The following is a 19,700-nucleotide window of genomic DNA, read 5'->3' as shown; positions in this document are numbered from 1 at the left end:
TAGTGCATGTAGCAGACTGAATTAACAGCTAATCCAAATTTTCAAATGCATGTAAAAATTGTTATATTAGGTGCTAAGAAGGATGAGATTACTTAAGAAAACAAAGTTAAACTAAACTCTTATCTTTAGCATAAAAATTTAAAATCAACATCTCACAAATTATTTTATAAATTTACAACAAATAAACAAGAGCGAAACATTAAAATAAGATGAATCTTTTCTCTTCATCAAAATTTACAAAAATCTTACTCAAAATTAAAAATTTATTTCTAAATAAAAAAAATTAAATATTAAAAAACTCAACAACAAAAATTCTTAACATATTTAATCAGACAAATCAAATACTCCAATTTTTTTTTCTACTTCTGATTCTACTTAATTATTAAACTGGGAAGAAAGGGATTTGGATTATTTTTTCAGGTAAGAAATTTGAAATTCCAAAATAGCAAATTTATAGACAAATGAAGTTATGGGAATCTTTACTTTTCATAGTCATTTTCCTTACCTTACGTTGAGAGGCTCAACCTAAACAATAAGTGTTTAAAAAATATTTTAATAAAGATTAGATGCAATCTTACAATACCCGAACTACAAAAATTTTTGAATATTCATAACAGAATTTTAAATAATCTCACCAGAACAAATACTGAATAAACAATTGATAACAATAAAGTACTAACTTTACTGGTTTCATGCTTAAAATCTGTATATTTCCTTATTTAAAATAAATTTAGCTGCCAACACACAAATGAACCTTTTTCAAGCATTTTAAAAGATAAAAATTTTTCTAAGAATGAATCCAGATTTTTTTTATTTCAATTATCTACATCTTCCTTGTTAATGCTGATTTTGATAGATGGGTTCTCATATATGAAGAAATTATAACCTTATAACCACTTCCAGATGTAATGCCATGAAAGAAATTTTTTTTTATTGCAATAATCTAGAAATAAATAGAACATTGAATAAATTGAAGGATTCTGTTGTTGACTAGCTATATAATTCATCTATACTTTTTTACATCATAAAACTGTAGTCACTGCAAGTTCTGCAGAAGACTGAACAAAATACATTTGCAAAAATGTAGAATCAACACTATTGCTATTAATAAAATTCTATTAACTGAAATTTCTAAAGTAGGAATGAGATGTGGTAAAAATGATCTTAATTTTCAACATACAATAGAAACATGAGTAGTTCGTTCTATAGATGATTAACATAATCCTTGTAACATAAGTATAAAGATTCTTAGAAAATGCACAAGCACACTGCATTTGGATTACAGAAAATACTTAGATTTTTGTTATAATAACCAAAGGCATAATTTACAAACAGTAATCACTAATTAGATCAGTGAGTTGGTTCAATGTCAGAATCATTAGTCTCCTACAACAATGGCTACTTATATTATCAAATTCTGCTTTCTCAGAAAGCCAACAACTTACATTTAGCAAGCACACAGATGTATATTTAGATAACAGACACTAGTAAATTTCTGAAAGTAAAAAGTTCTCTATGTACATTTATCAATGACAGCTAAAATGTACATAACCCAATAAGAATACAATCTAAATCTAATATTAACTTCCATAGTAATTTATTCAAAAAGTTCGGAAAATGAAAAACTTCAACTTTTGAAAGCAAGATTGTTATTAGAATATCACAACTGGAAACAGAGCTTGGGAGAGTAAATTTCAAACACTAATTATGGAACCAATGATGTCATTGATAAGGACAAATAACTGACTGGCAAGTCATATGATATGTATACAATCTTACTACATACAACTTGACTATTATTATGAATTAATTGATGTTTTACCCATCTATTATGGTTTTAACTCATTTACATCTTAACGCATTTTCTACTACTTTGCAAACTCTGTTGCGTGTTCTGGCTAACTAAGTTAAATATATTTAATATAAGATCAAATTCAAAAGCATAAAAATCTATAACTGTTTAGTAAAATATGTGATTCATTAATCTGAAGTAGAAGCATAGCCTAAAATAGTGCTAAACCATAATAATCACTAATGCAGTGAAAATTATCATTGCAGTTATTTCCCAACAGAACCACATACTGCCAGTATGATTTATGAGTCAGATTACAGCTAAATATCCACATTATGATGGTTGTGGATTTGATTTCTGGTTGTGGACATATGAAAAAAAGCTGTCACATGAAAATAAGCAACTGCTTTGAACTAATCTGGCTTAAATTATTTTATAACTGATTAATATGAAAAACCATAATATTAGTAAAATAATTATAATTAAGATAAACTATAATCATAGGAATAGAAACTTACTTTTCTTTCAACATTTTGATTGAAATTTCTGGATAATCATTTCGAGTCACAAAAACTTTTGGTTTGGAAGTGCTCATTTTTGAAAAAATTAAAATACGTACACCACCTAAATGATTCAGCTTTTTATTCTGAGATAAGACGCACCTTCTAACACAAGATAACATGATTAAAAATAAACCAATCAAATGAATGTAACGTGGTTATAGATATTGCAAATTCTAATCGCTTAAATATATACTACATATAAATAATTTTATATATCTGCTTATTTGCATAATTAAACTATTATAACGGCCAAAACGATTATTTTTGGATCAGATTATTTACGTGAAACTGAAATAAAAGCGTAAAGATAATTTTAAAAAGAAAACTAAATAGCAATAAACGCAGATTAAAAAACCTATTTGACGGTAAAGTCTTAGTAAAAAAAAGATATCTAAAATAAGTGTACAACTGATAACCTTTAAACTGAAACTGTTACGAATAACATTTGAATAAATCCATCTGTAATCTAAATGTTATTCAAAGCCACTTAAAACAACTGATAATTTACTAATTAAAACTGTTATAGTCTGAAAACATAATTTAACAAAAATAAGAAAAGTCACGTACCTTTTTCTTGCGGACAGCTGAAAACTTTTTTCGAACAGCTGATGAGAAGTTCAGATTTTATGGTACCGCCACCACGCTTGAGTACCGTCAATTGCAGGTTACGTGTTTGCACATGTTGACATTCCATAATAATGAAGAACAGTGCTGCAAAAAAGAAGCGTAGTGCTATTGGTCAACGAAACGTTTTAGCTACACCTTATGATAAATTTTGGTGAGTGCTGTAGTATGAATATTTACTTCCTTTAGTTTAGCGTAATTTAACCTTATAAATTTAAGGAACGTAGTTTAAAAATTGGAGTGGTTATAGACTTCAATTACATCTTCCTTCTGGTATGCAATATTTTCAGACCTCTTGGCACCGCAAAGCTAGCTTTGATTTTTAATATACCCTTTTAAGAGAATAGTATGAAGGGAAGATTGCTATCACCTTTTTTTACATTGTTTCCAAAATCAAATTGTCTTTTTCAGTCTCATGTTTTACGTTTTTATTAACAAAATACCAAGATTGCTTAAAGATAAGTAGAACAAGAGTTTGAAAGAGTACAATTGAAGTAGACATTCGTAAACAGTCTGCATTTTATTTATCAGTGATGTTAAACTGAAATTAAGCAGAACATTGCAATTCCCACATTTACTTACATCTGTTTCAGTAAAATTTATACAGAATATAATGAATTACACTTTTCCATATACAGTTGTTATAAACAGATATTATCTTTGCATATTACAATTTACAAGTGTGAATCATTTTTGCTGCCTTCAGTACATGAAAAATGAAAGTTACTCTTCACATTAATGTACTCTTCACCTCAATAATTAGGACAGTGAACTAAAACATAATATAATTAAACATTTTAAATTATTTTAATAAATTGTGAAAATAATAATTTACAAAAAAAAGTTTAAATTTGTGATGTACCGACTATAGTACAGTAGTAACAAGGAAAAGAGCACATAAATTTTCATTAGAAATTATAATTATTACTCACTTTACAAGTTATGATGACCCTCGCAATTCTGTTGACAATGATACCGAATTATTTTCTAGAAAGGATCTTCTAAAACCATATTTATTAAATGTTACAAACATTTTATTATTTAAATTAACTGTCAACCTTTTTTATTTTAAAGTTTATTTATGAATTGTTTTATTGAAAATAGTTAAACCAACTTGGTGGTCTAGAGATATCTGTAGCTTTGGTTGATTTGCAGTATGATTTTCAAAATGGATTTGGCACTTTTTTTTTCTGTTTAACCTCTGGAACCACTACAGGGTATTACTTCAGAGGATGATATGTATGAGTGTAAATGAAGCGTAGTCTTGTACAGTCTCAGGTCGACCATTCCTGCTTGAGATGTGTGTTTAATTGAAACCCAATCACCTAAGAACACAGGTATCCATGATATAGTATTCACAACCATATAAAGTAACTTCCTTTACTAGAATTTGAACCTTAGAACTCTTGACTTCAAAATCAGCTGATTTGCCATGACGAGTTCACCACTAGTCCAATGTAGGTTGGATTTGGCAAAGGAAGCCGTTAATGTACTTTTTTTTTGTTTGTCAACAGTGAGTTGTTTGTATTTGAATTCCAGCTTTTATTCAGATTATATATTATTTTTTTACAGCTGGGAAATCAAATCTATTGTTCACTAATAAAAAAATTATACAGCACATAAGAGTAATGATCTCAATACTCTTGAACCGTATTCAATTTACAAATATTGCAAATTTTACAAAATCAGCATACTGAATTAATACCCAGTAAATGTCAAATATACTGCTATACTGTTTGATGAAATATTAAAGAAGGATATTCACTTCAAGATGAAACACCATTTTGCACCATTACTGCAACAACACTAATGAAGGAGCCATATAAAATTCTGTTTTCTAACTACAGTTATAATATTTAGAATTTTTCTTTTAAGTCTCTTATTTTTCTAATGAAATCCTTTTAAATGCATAGCTATTTGTAAGAAATTTAACGATTTTTGAAATAATAATCATATAAAGGTAACTTGGAATTCAGCTCGGGATCAGTTAACCTTTTTACTTTTCAAAGGCTTGAAAGGTCTCATGATTTCTAGATGTAGAGATATCTGAATAATGATATAATTTTCTTTTGTGTAATACTTGCACAGAAGTATTTTGATCTAATTTGATGCATAGTGTTTTAAGCTGGTTTAGAAATATCAAGAAAAACTAAAAAAACAAGATTATATATTGATTTTAATGTTGTTGAGTTATCTACATTTCACTGTGAGAGTTATTTTTGATTTTATTGATTATTTCTTTGATCATATTACTTGATTAAGTTAGAAAACTTTTAAGTTATTAATTTAATTTCTAAAAATTATATAAATATTTTTGCAGAAGTTTTTTTTTCTTTATAAATTAATGAATGAAATGATTTTTTTTATAGGCCCTTGCTTGATTCAAATGATGCTGATGCTGTGACAGAACATCTAGAAAGGTAATGATTTTGTAATTTCTTATATGTATTCATTTTAAAGTCTGTTTTCATTCTCTCATTATGAAAATAAATTTTAAATTAATTACTTAAAATGTGTATATCAGTAATTATATTGTTATAATTAACAATTAATGAATGTCTAATAATCTGCAAGAAAATAATTTGAACGTCACAATATTTAAATTTTTGCTATTTGAAGGGCAAGGATGCTATAGGTCTTTTGGAGGCAAGAGGGTCAGAACCTCTCAGACACTATTGTTAAAAAAGTTTTTCCTGAAGATACAAACGTTTTAAAGAAGAACAGTTTGAATACCACCAATTAATTTTTTTTATATTTGAGGAAGTTAGGAGAAAGAAGGGCACAGTGGCCAAGAAGTCCTTACTTAACCTGTTGTGTTTTATTCTTACATTTTCTGATGATGTAACACATTTCTAAATCTGTTTCAATTCTTCCAGTTTCAGTTGTTAAGCAACTTGATTGGGGCATGAAGTTCTGAGGAGAAGAAAGCTTGAATGACCCTCCTCTTTTACGGTCTTTCTGAAAGTAGATTACTTTTTAAAACAGAATAGTTTGATTATTGTCAATTAATTTTTTTTTTTTAAAGTTTGATTATTGTCAATTAGTTTTTTTTTGTTTTTTTTTAATGAAGGCAATGAGGATGTTGAGGCGTTTAGGAGAACCGCTGGTAGGACAAGAAGGTCAGAAACATTTGCACACATCATTTCAAATTTTTATCTAAAAAAAAAAAAAAAATTTTGAAAAGAAAATTGATGTTACAGTATTTCAATTTTTGTTAATTTGGCTGAATCGTTCCTGCTTCATGATAATTTTGTTTTTTTCTAAAGGTAGAATGCATTTTGAAAAAGAAAAATCTTAATATCACAATATTTCACATTTTAAAGGACTAAATGGAGATCTATGGAGGAAGTAAAAGGATTTTGAAATTTTTTTAGACTCCAGTGACATACATCAATCATCCTGTACAATCAGATTCAAAAGGTAACTAACTTAATTAGTTTGTGTCACTAAAGAAATAAATCTTAAAAATGTGTAAACGTTTTTCATACCAGTTGTGTGGTTCTTAAGATTATCTTGAAGAAATGAACTGTAGTTTACAATAAGAAACAATTAACAGTATTTTCCTTGCCTCTACACATATAACATCACATAGATTTTGTGCAATAACAAAAATCAAATTTGGCTTGTGAACAGTGATAGGAAGTTTGAGAAAAATCCAGATCTTTTCAAGCCTAAGTATTATACTTTAATGTTATTGTAGTTGTAGATTTAGCTATTTAATTGTGGCTTGGTTGGATCTGTGTTTAGAATAAAAATTTTATGTTGACCTTATTTTTAACTCGTGGGTTATTCTCTGTATTTTTTATATGTGCAGTGCATTATATATTTTATTTAGTAAATATATTATTTTTATATTTTTTCTTTTTGTAAAATTCAATTTTATATTTTTAATTATTTTTATAGATTGTTACCTTTAGCTGCTATACCTAAAGGATTTCTTACCCAAAAAAAATTAAAGTTGATATTTCAAGAAAAGGACAAAGCTAAACGCCAAGAACTTTGGAAACAAAAGAGGAAATTGTTACATAAGAAATCAGAATTAGAGTTGCAGAATGCAAAACTGTACAGGTAGGAAAGTGATTTTATGAAACTATTGATGTTATTTAATCTTATAAAGGAAAAAGTATTTAAATGCTGTGTCATAACATAACTTTACTTATTTCAATACCAGTAAGGAGGGGGATAAGGAGGGGGATATAGGAGGGGGCTTAGCACCTACAACAAATATTCTTTATTGTATTGTTTATATAAGAAGTAAACATTCTACCCAGAGATTTAGTGAGAAGTTAGGAATGTATAAATCAGTGTAAAAAAAAAAGAAGAATATTTCCACCTGACAAAATCAATAGTGACAAGTCAGAAGAATAGTCTTGTCAATAGAGATCAACTAACAAATAGTCTTGCCAAAGGTTTTTCAAGCCCCAAAGAAACACAAGATGACAAGGGTCTGAAGGGCTCTTGCCATATAAAACTAACATATTAAAAATACTTCAATACTTGTTAAAATGCACTTAAAACACAAAACATTTCTATCGAAATGTCAAAAAAAATTAAAACATTAAGTTAATAATTATATAAAAACGTGTAAAAACTAACATCATCTTAAGTTCTATCACCTCGGTTTACCTATAGGCCATCCTTTTTTGCTTCTTTTTTCCATCTTCCTGAAGGCCTCAATGATTTCAAAAGATTGTCTCAGAGATGGATCCTTCTGATCCTCCGCAATAAATTACAGAGGATGTCTTGCACGGCATCAGATGATGTCAGCAGTGCATTGCAGTTGAGACTCTATGCATCCCTTGCTAAAGCGTACGGGGCACCAGAAATGTTCACCCTCTCATTGTTTTCACCTCTATGTTTTCAGAGGCTCCATAATTGGTTTTTCAAAATCTTCCTTTTCCAAAATCTTTACTTCTGGCTTCAGAGGTCCCTGAGTGGGGATTTTTTCTATCTTTACTTTAGCTCAGTCTTCTTCATTTTCATTTTTCTTTCCTTCACCTTTTGACTGGTCGAAGGTTCATTCCTTAGTTGTGTAACTTTCTTTTGTGTAAAGACATTCACATCTTTCTTCATTGGCTTTGGATTACTTTTGCTAATTGGTTGAGTCTTTAATTTGTGATCGATGATGTGTTCGATCATGCTTGCCAATGTTGGTGACAGTTCAGAAATTACGTCCTTTGGTTTAAAAGAAGCTGCAGAAGCCCCAGCAACCTGATCACTGGACGTAAGCTTTGGTGATCTGCTAAGCAAAGTTTTTCTGGCTTTGAAGTAGCTGACCTTTTGAATGGTCTTTACCTACTGTATTGCTACTTCCTCCTTACAGATCTGACAGTTTTGCAATCTAGCAGAAGGGATCTCCAGAACAGTTAATACAAACCGGCAGATCCTTGCAGGGTCATCCAAATGTAATGTATCCTAGTGCATCTTGCCGCAATTTGTCGAAAATTTCTGACATCCAAAACACCATAATGGAGTCGGGTTGAAAGGATGTATATCCAGTTTATGAAAGCCAGCCTTAATTTTCTCAGGACACTAAGGTTTGCTAAATGTTAAAACATGGTATGCAGAGGGTACAACTTTTCCGTTACGTTGGGTGTTCAGAAGTCAACATGCAACAATTGCTTGTTCTTTAAGCTCCTTGATGATCTCTTCTTCTGTTCAGTTTAGAAGATCCCTGTGCACAAAATTTCCCTTGGAGGAATTTAGTGTACCATGCATTACAACCTTAATGTCGGTGAGTCCTATCTTTGTAGCTTTCAGTAACTGTGATGACTGTCAGTTGTTGACAGTCTTCACAAACAAACCCATAGCATTCTTCTTGGTCTCTTTTATTGGTCCTCCTGCAGCTTCTGTCATCCACTGAGCTTTCACAAAAGGACTAGTTTTAGAAAAATCCCCATCTTTCTTTTTTATCACCAGATGTTTTGAAATCGGTCCAAAGCACTAGGTCAACACTTAGTTCAGATCTTCTTCTCTTGTTTCACTGAACTCGGCACTCTTCCTTTTATTCACTTCCAAAGACACAGGTTCTCCTGGATGGGAGTTTTTATGTGAACCCTCTGTCACAGAAAATTTGGATGGTGTTGCTTCCGTAACTTATATTTTTGTCAGTCAATATATCATAAGGTGCAGGCAGAGAGAAACAGTTGGGCATGTCCCAAATCATTAATCCTTCCTGGGTTCCCCCAGTCAGCCACCTCCCACAAATTTAACTCAGGCCAGGGAGAATCAGATTCTGCCTGACCCACGATACTAACATCCCAGGGCTTCCACGTAGCAGTAAGTGCTTCAAAAGTCTTACCGTCAGGACAATCTCTGCTGAGGGCTGAAATGAATGGCTCATGCTGTGTGGCACAAGATTTTAGCAGAGCTAGGCACACAGCAACCCACCCCACAACCTGGATCCACAACTGAGAAGAGGGATGAGCACTCCTCCCAACATCGGCAAACCAAATCATGGTCATGCCTACCACTTAAAAATAACACATTAAAAACAATTCTTAACACGTTAGAATACACTTAAAAAGAAACAAACAATTTCTTATGAAATTTCATCAAAAACGATGAAAATAATTTAAAATTCAAAATCATAAAATTATATTAGGCCATCTTTTCTTGCTTCTTTCTCCATCTTCCTAAAGCCTGAATGTCAAATTCAACGGATTCTGATGCCTTGGAAATGGATCCTTCTGATCCTCCGCAGTAAATTACAGAGGATGTCTTGCTGGCATCAGATAATTCCAGCTCAGATGATGATCTCCCAGCCGCCGTTACACATGGAAATGGTCCGATGGCTGAAATAACTTGAAAGCACTTCTAGTTCATTTCGTGTACACTAATGCTTCTGCATCTGAAACAGGGCAGAGGGTCACCATAAGTTCTTAAATGCCCCCGATATGTCCAGAAAAATTCCTAATACGTATTTATGTGGACTGGAGGAAGCTATCCATCACCTTTAGTATCCTCAGTGCTCTTACCCAATCGGAAACCATACTGGTTGTCCATTAGCAAATGATCAGTGGCCAATCTAATATTAATACCCAAATATAGGACCTTCTTCAAAACCTTGCCAATCACGGGCAAGAGCATTAGTGGATGGTAAGAAGAATTAACAGTAGTATCTTTGTCGCCATCTTTGAACAACAACACAAAGTCTCCACGCTTCCAACACTCTGGAAAGTGGCCAGCGAAGAGCAACCTATTATATATTCTATAGAGGACCAAGGACTACTGGAAGCGCTCGGACGAGGAGCTCCGCTGTGATACAATCACATCCGGGAGCCTTGTGTCTTGCCATACTACTGATCACCTGGCGCACTTCCGCCTCAATGATCTCAGAAGATTGTAAGTCAGTCTCGAAAATCACAACTTCCCGCCTGACACGCTGGTGGTATGAAACCTCATCCACCATAGTGTCATGTGGGAGCAAATCATTCAGCTAAATGTTAAGGACATGATCCTTATCAATTACCATACCCTTGCGGGTTGACAAGGCTGTCAAGAGGACATCTTTCCTGCGCTTATGTACTCATTCACTTCAGATCTATTTTCACATTCAATATGGCAGCCATTTTATAAAAATTATACCTTTTCTTGATGAAGATAGAAAATATTTTTACACTAAACTGTTAATTGTAACAACTGCTGGCAATCTTAGCCACCTAGTAAAAAAATAATATAGTCACCCCATAGTGCTCCACAGAAAACTGTTCTGCAGACAATCACCATGGCTACAGTATATTCCAGGCTTATCTGAGCACAGTATCTATATTACCTATACGTACATCTATAATATTTATATTTTATGCGCATCATATTCATTTATTTATCCTCTTTCTAATTTTTAGCTCATTTAAAACTCTCCCTTTCTACAGTTGTAATTGTTAAGTATGTTAAAATAAACCATACAAACTTATGTTCATATATTTGGGTTTTTCTCATTTCTCTGAAAATTTCTGGACCCGAAACCTTGATAAGTCCAATGATTGCATGTTCATTATGTTGTTTACTTGAATTACATACTAAGAAAGCTTAAGTTTTATTTCTGGATATTAGATTGATATTCAGTGATAATAAATATGTGACTGCTAAAGGAATATAGTTATTGTAGTCTGAATATTGTATCAAGAAGGAAGTAGAACAACAAAGTTTTCTGTTATAGTAGGTTTAATATGTAAATATCCTTATTATTTTAAATATCCAGGCTGACACATAGTTGTAGCTTTTGATTCTATTCTCAGATTTTTTAGCTACATAAATTGCTACTCCCGTATTTGCACATTGGTTCTGTCTGACATCACTATGACATTTTCTTTATTTCTGAAATGAAGGGTACACCTACGTTCTTTTTTAGCACAAAGGCTAATTTGTTTTCTATTATCCTTACATTCCATGTTCCTATTGTTAGTCTTTCTCCAAACCATTTCTTTTTTCTTTCTTTACAGTCCAAATGTTTCCCAATAAATCCAGTCCTGATTCCAAGGCTATCTTGATTTCTGCCAGTAATATATAAAATTCTCTGGTTATGTTATGAGTGCTGTGCAGATTAAGCTCAGTAATGAGGGGAGGGGCTGCTACCTCAGTGTCTCTGAACAGACAGGGTATTTTAATCCAAGATGTCAGTCTAGGCTCTTCCACCTTCATGATCGTTGACCACCTAAACTCAACCTTTGAAATTATTATTCTAAAATAAAGATAAATAAAAATTATTCTGTTATTTTACCACTGACAATTATTACACTCATATAATTATATTAAGCTTACATCTTCTTGACATGTTTGCCTAATTTTTCAGTATTTCCATAACATCAAAGTTCATGTATTGAGATATAAAAATGCATAGGATGAGTGTCTTCATGTTAGATAATTAAAACGTTGAGCTAATTGTGGGATTTCTAATTGAGTTAATTCTAAATGAGTTACCATTATATGTTTTAAATCAGTTATTGAATGGAAAATATGTCTAAAATTGATTTATTTTTTATTTTATAGGAAGTCACTGCTTCTTGGTGTCAATTGTGTTACTCGTGGACTTGAAAAGTCTCAAGTTGCAGCATGTTTGATCTCTTCTGATGTATCACCCCGTCTAATTGTTAATCATGTTATCACTTTAGCTGCTCGTTCTGGTGTAACAGTGTTGATTGTTCCCTTACTAAAAAAAATAACAAGAACTTCACTTGGTGTATCGTGCATGGCATTTGCTCTTCATGTTAGTTTTATGTTAATTGTTTACTTAAAAATAGTGGTTTGTTTTTCAGTAAAATTTATTCATTTAGTTAATTTATGTAAAAATAATATTTGACTTTGATCAAATAATTTTTTAGTTACTTGTTACAGATAAAACTTGGGAACTGTTTAAGGATTATGTCTTAAACATTATCTTACCTTCTAAGATCAATTTCGTATATATGACAGTTAAGGTCTCAGTACTTATTGAGACTTATTTAATAAGTAGTTAAGGCCTACTTACCTAGTTAGGCCTAAAAAAAGCCAGGTTGTATATTGATCTATGTTTTCTTTTTCCGTTGCCTCTGAAACCACCACATTTAAGGTATTACTTCAGAGGATGATATGTATGAGTGTAAATGAAATGTAGTCTTGTACACTCTCAGGTCGACCATTTCTATGATGTGTGGTTAACTAAAATCAAACTACCAAAGAACACCGATATCCACAATCTAGTAACATGGATATCGGTGTTCTATGTTAACATAATATATGTATGTGTTCTATGTACATAATATATTGGTCTGTGTTAACATAATATATTGTTACTGACCACTGAAACTGTAATCTAACTTAAATGCTTAGTTCTAATCTATGATAGAAAATGAAAAAGGTTCCCTCAATTTCTACAGCATTATCTGTTACAGATTAATAGCTTTCTTTGTTTTTTAATTGAAAAAGAACTTCACTTCAAATTAGAACTAAAACAAGGATCCTATACATTATTTATAAATATGCATACCTCTATAGATTTATTTATTTTATGCAAAATGAAAGCAAAAGATTCGTGTTGAGGATATTTTGAAGGCACAAAATTCTAATAGCAAGTGATAAATTCTGAAAGTGGTATGGAATTTATTTTTTAATGAAGAACAGTTTAAGCCAGAATGAGCCAAATCATTCTTATTACACACATACTAGAAAATATTAAATAAATTCTTGTATGGAAGATAACACCAAACTACAATCCTCAGTAGGAAAAAAGACAAAATAGAAAGAGAAAATATCATAAAAATTTTAATTAAGGGAAGAGTATAGTTGAACCATATCTTTTTTTTCCGTACCTTATCTTTTTAAAGTATCTTTAGTATTGATGTAATTATTTATGAAGTCATACACTGTTATTGGGCTTAATAACTTAAACTTACTTCTGACTTCTGTGTCTAAGACAGTTACAAATTTATTTTACTGGTGTAAACCAATTATGCTTAATTGTATAACATATTTTCAATAATGCAGTTGAGAAACTATTTTCTTTCAATATGCCAACAAAACTCAGTCCAGGTTAGATATGATTAAAACTTAATGCAAGTTAATATTTAAAAGATATAAACATAGCTAAATCTTTATTATTTATAAATAAAAATAAACATTATTATTTGATTGTTGCAGGTAATTTAGATATTTTTAATCATGATTTGAAGCTATAATTTTTTTACAAATTAAAATCTTAAAATTGTGAATTATAAAATAAGAAGTAATTTCTTTAAAACTTCTTTTATGAATACTTGAAAATTAACTTTTCAATTTAGTTTGTGTATGGCTTGTTTCATTAATTATATTTGTGTACTCAATTAAAGGGAAGAATTTTTGTGAGTACTCTGAAGAATTAGTTTACATGTCAGGCTGTTTATTTACACAAAATTCTGAAAGAATTATCCAATTGTCATTAAATCTCCTACTGTCTAGAAATTAGGCAATTTCTTGTAGTATCTATTAACTCAGAATTAACTGTCCATATATAAAATACTTTAATCCCTCCTGTGTTCATGTTTTTAACTTGTGGGCTCCAAAGCATGCTTCAGGATTTGAATTTTTTTTACAGATCCTGTAATAAAAATTTAATATAAAAGAAATGTATTATATATTTATTATAAAAAAATAACTTATTGTGATCAAAAAAATACTTATCTGTTGCATTCAACACACTGTGCATAGAATTATGTATTCAAGTTCATTATGCTGTAACTTTGTTTGTCACGTGTGATTCTTCTACCCCGGAAATGATAAAAGATAAACAATTATGTCTAAGTCCAATATGACAGTAACACTATTAATCATTATAATTTTATTGTTTGTTGTAAGTATGTTATATTTACTTAAAACTAATTGCATATATGATGATACTTCATTTTTCATCAAGCATAACAATGTACTTCTAATAAGCTTTGAAAACTGAATATGTTGTGCAAAGAAAATAAATATTAAGTCTAAAAGAAATATTTCAAAAAATGTCTAAAATTTGTTTATTCTAATAATAGTATCTTTGAGTCATTGTACTTATAGTACAATCATCTGTTTTAAAATGGGTATCTGTTTTAAAATGGGCGTATTTGGACTTTTTCTATAAGATCGCTAAATTTTGCTGTAATGCCTCCGCAATATTAACAGAAATGATTATTTCATTATGTGCCAGTTGAAAAGAATGTGCTTAAATTTTTATTAAACAAAATGTAAAAATATTTGCAAAATTATCCATTTTGTTTTCTCCTATTTCCCTAGATAACTCTAAACTGTTCATTTTAGGGAAAAGATTGAGAGAGAAAAAAGTTTTGTTATTAAATTTTACACACTATATCATCAGTTGCAAATCGAAAAATATGTTATTATTGATGCAAAAGTAACAATAACTATTAAAAAAATGGGAAAAAAACAAGATTTTATGGGAATTTATTTTTAGTACTTAAACATAGTACTGTCAGATTTTGCCTCAGTGAATTTTTTGATATGATAAAGCAACACGCCAAATTTCAACAAAACCGATCTGAAAGTTTTCCATAATTTTGTAATCCAGATTTTAAAAAAATAATGTTTTTCCAAATTTTGTTGAGCCTGAAATAAGTCTCTAGATAATTGAAAATTTAATCACATATAAAATAGCATATAAATTTTCAAATGCATTTGAAAAATTTAAATCAGTTAATTAGAAGAGCCTAGGGAATTTTTCAGACATACTTGCAATTTGTTTGCTTTTAAACAAATCGAATATCTTCACGAATCATTATCTAAATTAATTTGAAAAAACAGCTTAAAAGTAGTCGGAAAGACACTTGGGAAAAAATGTTTGATTTGTTAATTATCTCCAAAGATGTAACCAATCAAGTTGACCGCCATTGTGCAACTTCTGGAATAAATTATTATTGATAAATTAACAGACCAAAATTTAGCATTAATTCGCGTTTGCCAGGGTGATATTTGAACTTTTTAGCCTCCAAGATATATTAGATCATGGATAGCAGTGTTTGGTGGTTGGGTTTCAATTAACCACACATCTCAGGAATGGTCGAACTGAGACTGTACAAGACGCTTCAACTTACACTCATACATATCATCCTCATTCTTGCTCTGAAGTATTATCTGAATGGTAATTACTGGAGGTAAAACAGGAAAATGAAAGAAGCTTACAAGATATAGATTTTAAAAAAACAATTTGTTTGTTAAAATTGCAAGTATGTTTGAAAAATTTCCTAGGCTCTCCTGATTAACTGATTTAAATTTTTCAAAATTCATTTGAAAGTTTGAGTGCTCTTTTGTTTAAAGACGTACTTGACAATACACCTGTTGGGCCTCAGCCAAGGTGGTCTGAACAACTGGATATGGTGGATGAGGCTACACAGACTTACTTCATCATCACGAGAATGTGGCCTCGCAGACACCGGACGGGGACCTGCGGCAGATCATGGAATGGACAGATGAGCATCTAAGACACTGATGTAGACCTCGAACGGCTGGTTTTGAGAGTCAGTCTGGCCTGAAGATGTCTTCCAATCTTCGGTCCTGATAGAAGATGCTACAGAATTGGAAGAAAACGTTGGATCCATTTGGATTATTGATATGGCAGTTGGGGTTGACAACCCTCAAAACGCTATGATGTTCCAGAGGGCTCCGTGGATTTGAGACCTGGCTCATGCCGGTAGAGGTGGGTCAGGTCCTTGTTGAGTAATCGACTACCCGCAATCTATCTGGTGGAGATGATGTGTGTAAGATAGATCTTGGAAGTACAGATTACGTTTTAGTAATCGATTCAGCAGTTGGGGATCATGGATGGCCTCTTATTATCTGCAGATCAGTTCCCCAATTGCTGAATGAGATGAACAGCATCAACTGGTCTGTTTCTACAGGCTGCCTGGACGGATCAGACAGGTTTTAAGGTGCACCTTTGAGTATATGTGTAGGCAGGTAGGGAAGCGGCATTTTGTTCATTTGTTGCATCCATCATCAATAAAGATGCCGCAAAGCAAGAAGCAACCAGCAGGGCCACCGACCACCAAGGTGGTGGTCAAGGCAGAGGGGAGGTCCTACACTGATTTCCTCCGCTTCGTGAAGGATCAGTGTCACCAGATGAAACCAGGGTCCTCTCCATACAGAAGGGCTAGGGGTATGATCTTCATCTCTGGATACAAGCCAATGGTAGTGCGGCCAAACAGTTGAGCAGAGATATCGCCAGAAAAGTGGAGGGCACTACTATGGAGACCTGGCTGGAAGAGATGGTAGGAGGGTCCATGTCGTCGTGGATCCATCCACGTGGATGCTCTCACGACGCAGGATGAGTTTCTCAGGGAAATTTGTAAAATAACTGGTGAGTTGGTCGCTATAGATGTTTTATCAATGCAGCCAGCTTATGGCTCGACACAAGTAGCAACATTAGGTGTGCCGCCCATCCTTGCGAGTGAACTACTGTCTGATGGAGGTGTTCGCATTGGGTGGGTGACCTGTCGGGTGATGTGACGTGCCTCTGACAAACTCTGCTTTAGAAGCTGGAGTCCAGGCCACAGGGCCAAGTTTTGTAATGGCGCAGATAGAAGTGACCATTGTTTTACGTGTGTAAGGCCGGCCATATACGTAAGGATTGTAAGCAAGAGCCTCAATATACATCCTACAAGTTGTATGGTCATGAACCCAGTTGAATGGTCATGGTCATGAACTGTGTCGGATGGAGCCAGTTGTATCTGCTTCACAGCAACATTATGGTGTCTTTGAGACAGCTCCACCCGGTAGGGATGGGAGGCTTTGGTTTTTCACCTTCAATGATCAGGTGGGGACTCCTTTGAGATGCCATTGGGGGGAATGTAAGACCGTAGTCCCAGTGAAGGATCCCTTTGGGGGTTCCCTACTAGAGACGAGGTGTCAAGACCGGAGTCCTGTTGGGAAGTTTCCTTTTGGGAACTCCTAATTTGAGGCATGGCATGCAAAAAGGCTGAGCCCCGGCTGCCTGGGCGGGGCCTTGCTTCCTGAGGTAGTTTGAAGTGAAGGCATCCCCTGGAGCTGAGTTTATGCTTAATTTTGTGTCCTGCTCAGGAGGGGGGGGAGGAGGAAACTACAAATGTATAAAAAATAAAAAAAATTTTGTGTATCTAGAGATCTTATTTCAGGCTCAACACAATTTGGAAAAATTTTTCATTTTTTTTTAAAATCTGGATTGCAAAATTATTGTGCAAAAACAGCCTGACTGATTTTGTTGAAATTTTGCCCATTGCTTTATCATATCAAAAAGTTATTTGAGGCAAAATCTGAAGATCCTATGTGTAATATAAGTTCTCGAAAAAAAGTCCCAAAAATTCTTGTTTTTTTTTTTATTTTTTTTTATTGTAGTTGTTGCTATTTTTGCATCAATAATAATGTAATTTTCGATTTGCAACTGATAATATTGTGTGTAAAATTTAATAACAGAACTTTTATCTTCTCTACTTTTTCTCTAATTATTGAGTTATCTAGGAAAATTGGAGAAATAAAAAAATGGATATTTCTGGAATTTTTTTACATTTTGTTTAATAAAAATTTAAGCACACCTTTTTCAACTGGCGCATAATGAAATAATCATTTCTGATGACATTTTGGAGGCAGTAAAGCAAATATTAGCGATCACATAGAAAAAGTTCACCCAAAACAGATACTACCTGGACTGTTGTGTGAAAATCTTTTTCGATTGCATAAATGAGTATTTTTTACTTTGTAAACAGTAGTGCACCAATTTTCATAAATCATCTTACTTGATATACATATTTTTCATTAATGTTTCATTAGTATTCTGTAAATGAAGAACTGAGAACTGAGATTTTATTTCCTTAAAATAATAATATAATTTAGGCCAGAAAGGTCACACTACATAAAATAAAGGTAAATCTTACGTTGATCCAGCACATTAATAAAATGCAGTTTTATATAAAAAAAAAGTATGGAGTCAATCACAATGATCTTGACTCAATGGCAGTAGTGGAATTAATTGAAAATCAATTTTTACTGGGTTATTGTTTACAGTAGTTGTCAAACGTTTTGGCTGAATGTAGTGACAAATATAATACAACAATCTATTTACTGCATTTATTGAAACTTTTTTATTTTTACAGTTTATTGGATTTTTAAACATTCTAATTTAATTTTAATATAAAGTATAGTAAAATTTAATTTTTGTAAAATCCCATTTATACAAAACAGTCCTCTTGAAGTACTGCCGAAATAGAATTTTTTTTTTTTATTTCTCATTGGTTTCCATTCTGGAAAGGTTTTAATATATTTTGTTTTAATCTGCGAATAGTTCTTGTTTTTAGGAGGTCCAGAGGTATAAAATCTAGCATTATAAACAATTAACATCTTTACTTATTTACTGGTTACTTATTTACCTATTTTCTGGGTTTTTTTTCAGACCTGTATTACTGAAGAAAAAGAAAATAAGTTCTATCCCCTTTTTGAATTGATTATAAGATTGGGGAAAAAGTTTTCTGTGCCAGAAAACTTGGTTACAGTAAATAGTTCTGTCAATAATGAACCTGAAATTGAAGAAGATAACGATATCCTTTGTTCTCAAAGGATATCTACATTGAAAATTGAAAATGTAGAAAATAAATTGGATACATGTAAATTCACATACTTACATCGTTCAACCACAAGTCAAAGAGTATTTAAACCACCAAGACCAGACATAAAACTTGAAAGTACACATTTGTCATTTATTCAGATTGAGAAAAATAAACACACTGCAATTGACTGTCATAAAAGAATACGAACGGATAGAGATTATGAGTATGAAAGTGGAGATGATGATGATGATGATGATGGTAATGCAGATGGAAGTAACTGTGAAGTATTAGTTGATACGGACAGTCTATTCTTTATAGATACTAGACATAGCCAAGAATGTGATGAAAGTGGTGTGGAAAAATCTAAGTCTGTTGCAAACAAGGTAAATTTAATGCCACCAGTTGTAAAGAAAATAAGAGGAAATCCAGATAGAAAAAAAATAGGAAATAAATCTTAATATAAAATATTTTATTAATAAATGTTTTTAAACCTTTCCTTACCAATTCCCGTCAATAAGACCATACTGTTTTAAGAATTATTCTCATGAGAACTTATTCAGTTGAATTAAATTACGCTGATAGATACAATTTTTATTTCTCAACATTGTGAACGTGAAACCAATCTGTTTTATAATGTGGAAAACAAATTTAGTCAGAATTTTTCCAACACTTATGTTTATGAAAAATTTGAAAATTGAT

At 31.8% G+C, this 19,700-nt stretch overlaps 2 protein-coding genes across 4 annotated transcripts in view; one reads left to right on the top strand and one right to left on the bottom strand.

The window, feature by feature from the left end:
• The window catches only part of LOC142334304 (glyoxylate reductase/hydroxypyruvate reductase-like), a 45,481-nt gene extending 42,447 nt beyond the window's left edge, over positions 1–3,034 (bottom strand). For 2 of the 3 annotated variants that reach the window (XM_075382229.1, XM_075382231.1), the window contains exon 1: positions 2,311–2,629. In XM_075382229.1, coding sequence (XP_075238344.1) covers positions 2,311–2,474 — 164 coding nt within the window. In that variant the 5' untranslated portion in view covers positions 2,475–2,629. Of the gene's footprint in view, positions 1–2,310; positions 2,630–2,922 lie in introns of those variants that run through there. The other variant, XM_075382230.1, reaches the window with a different exon arrangement.
• Positions 2,994–19,468, top strand: LOC142334303 (uncharacterized). The gene is made up of 5 exons (XM_075382228.1): positions 2,994–3,133; positions 5,349–5,399; positions 6,883–7,047; positions 11,971–12,187; positions 18,848–19,468. Exons 1-5 carry the CDS (start codon positions 3,054–3,056, stop codon positions 19,457–19,459), a joined length of 1,125 nt encoding a protein of 374 aa, XP_075238343.1. The 5' UTR covers positions 2,994–3,053; the 3' UTR covers positions 19,460–19,468.
• Positions 19,469–19,700: the final 232 nt, after the last annotated feature.

Source organism: Lycorma delicatula, chromosome 1 (assembly GCF_047948215.1).
Source record: "Lycorma delicatula isolate Av1 chromosome 1, ASM4794821v1, whole genome shotgun sequence".
NCBI classification, from domain to species: Eukaryota; Metazoa; Arthropoda; class Insecta; order Hemiptera; family Fulgoridae; genus Lycorma; species Lycorma delicatula.
Note: the sequence above shows the minus strand (reverse complement) of the source record. Positions and strands in the feature narration are given on the sequence as shown.

Coding starts and splice junctions, on each gene's coding strand:
- LOC142334303 (XM_075382228.1), top strand. CDS start 3,054: ATGAAGAACAGTGCTGCAAAAAAGAAGCGTAGTGCTATTGGTCAACGA. Junction 3,134..5,348: donor ACACCTTATGATAAATTTTG/GTGAGTGCTGTA, acceptor TTTTTTTTATAG/GCCCTTGCTTGATTCAAATG. Junction 12,188..18,847: donor GCATGGCATTTGCTCTTCAT/GTTAGTTTTATG, acceptor GTTTTTTTTCAG/ACCTGTATTACTGAAGAAAA.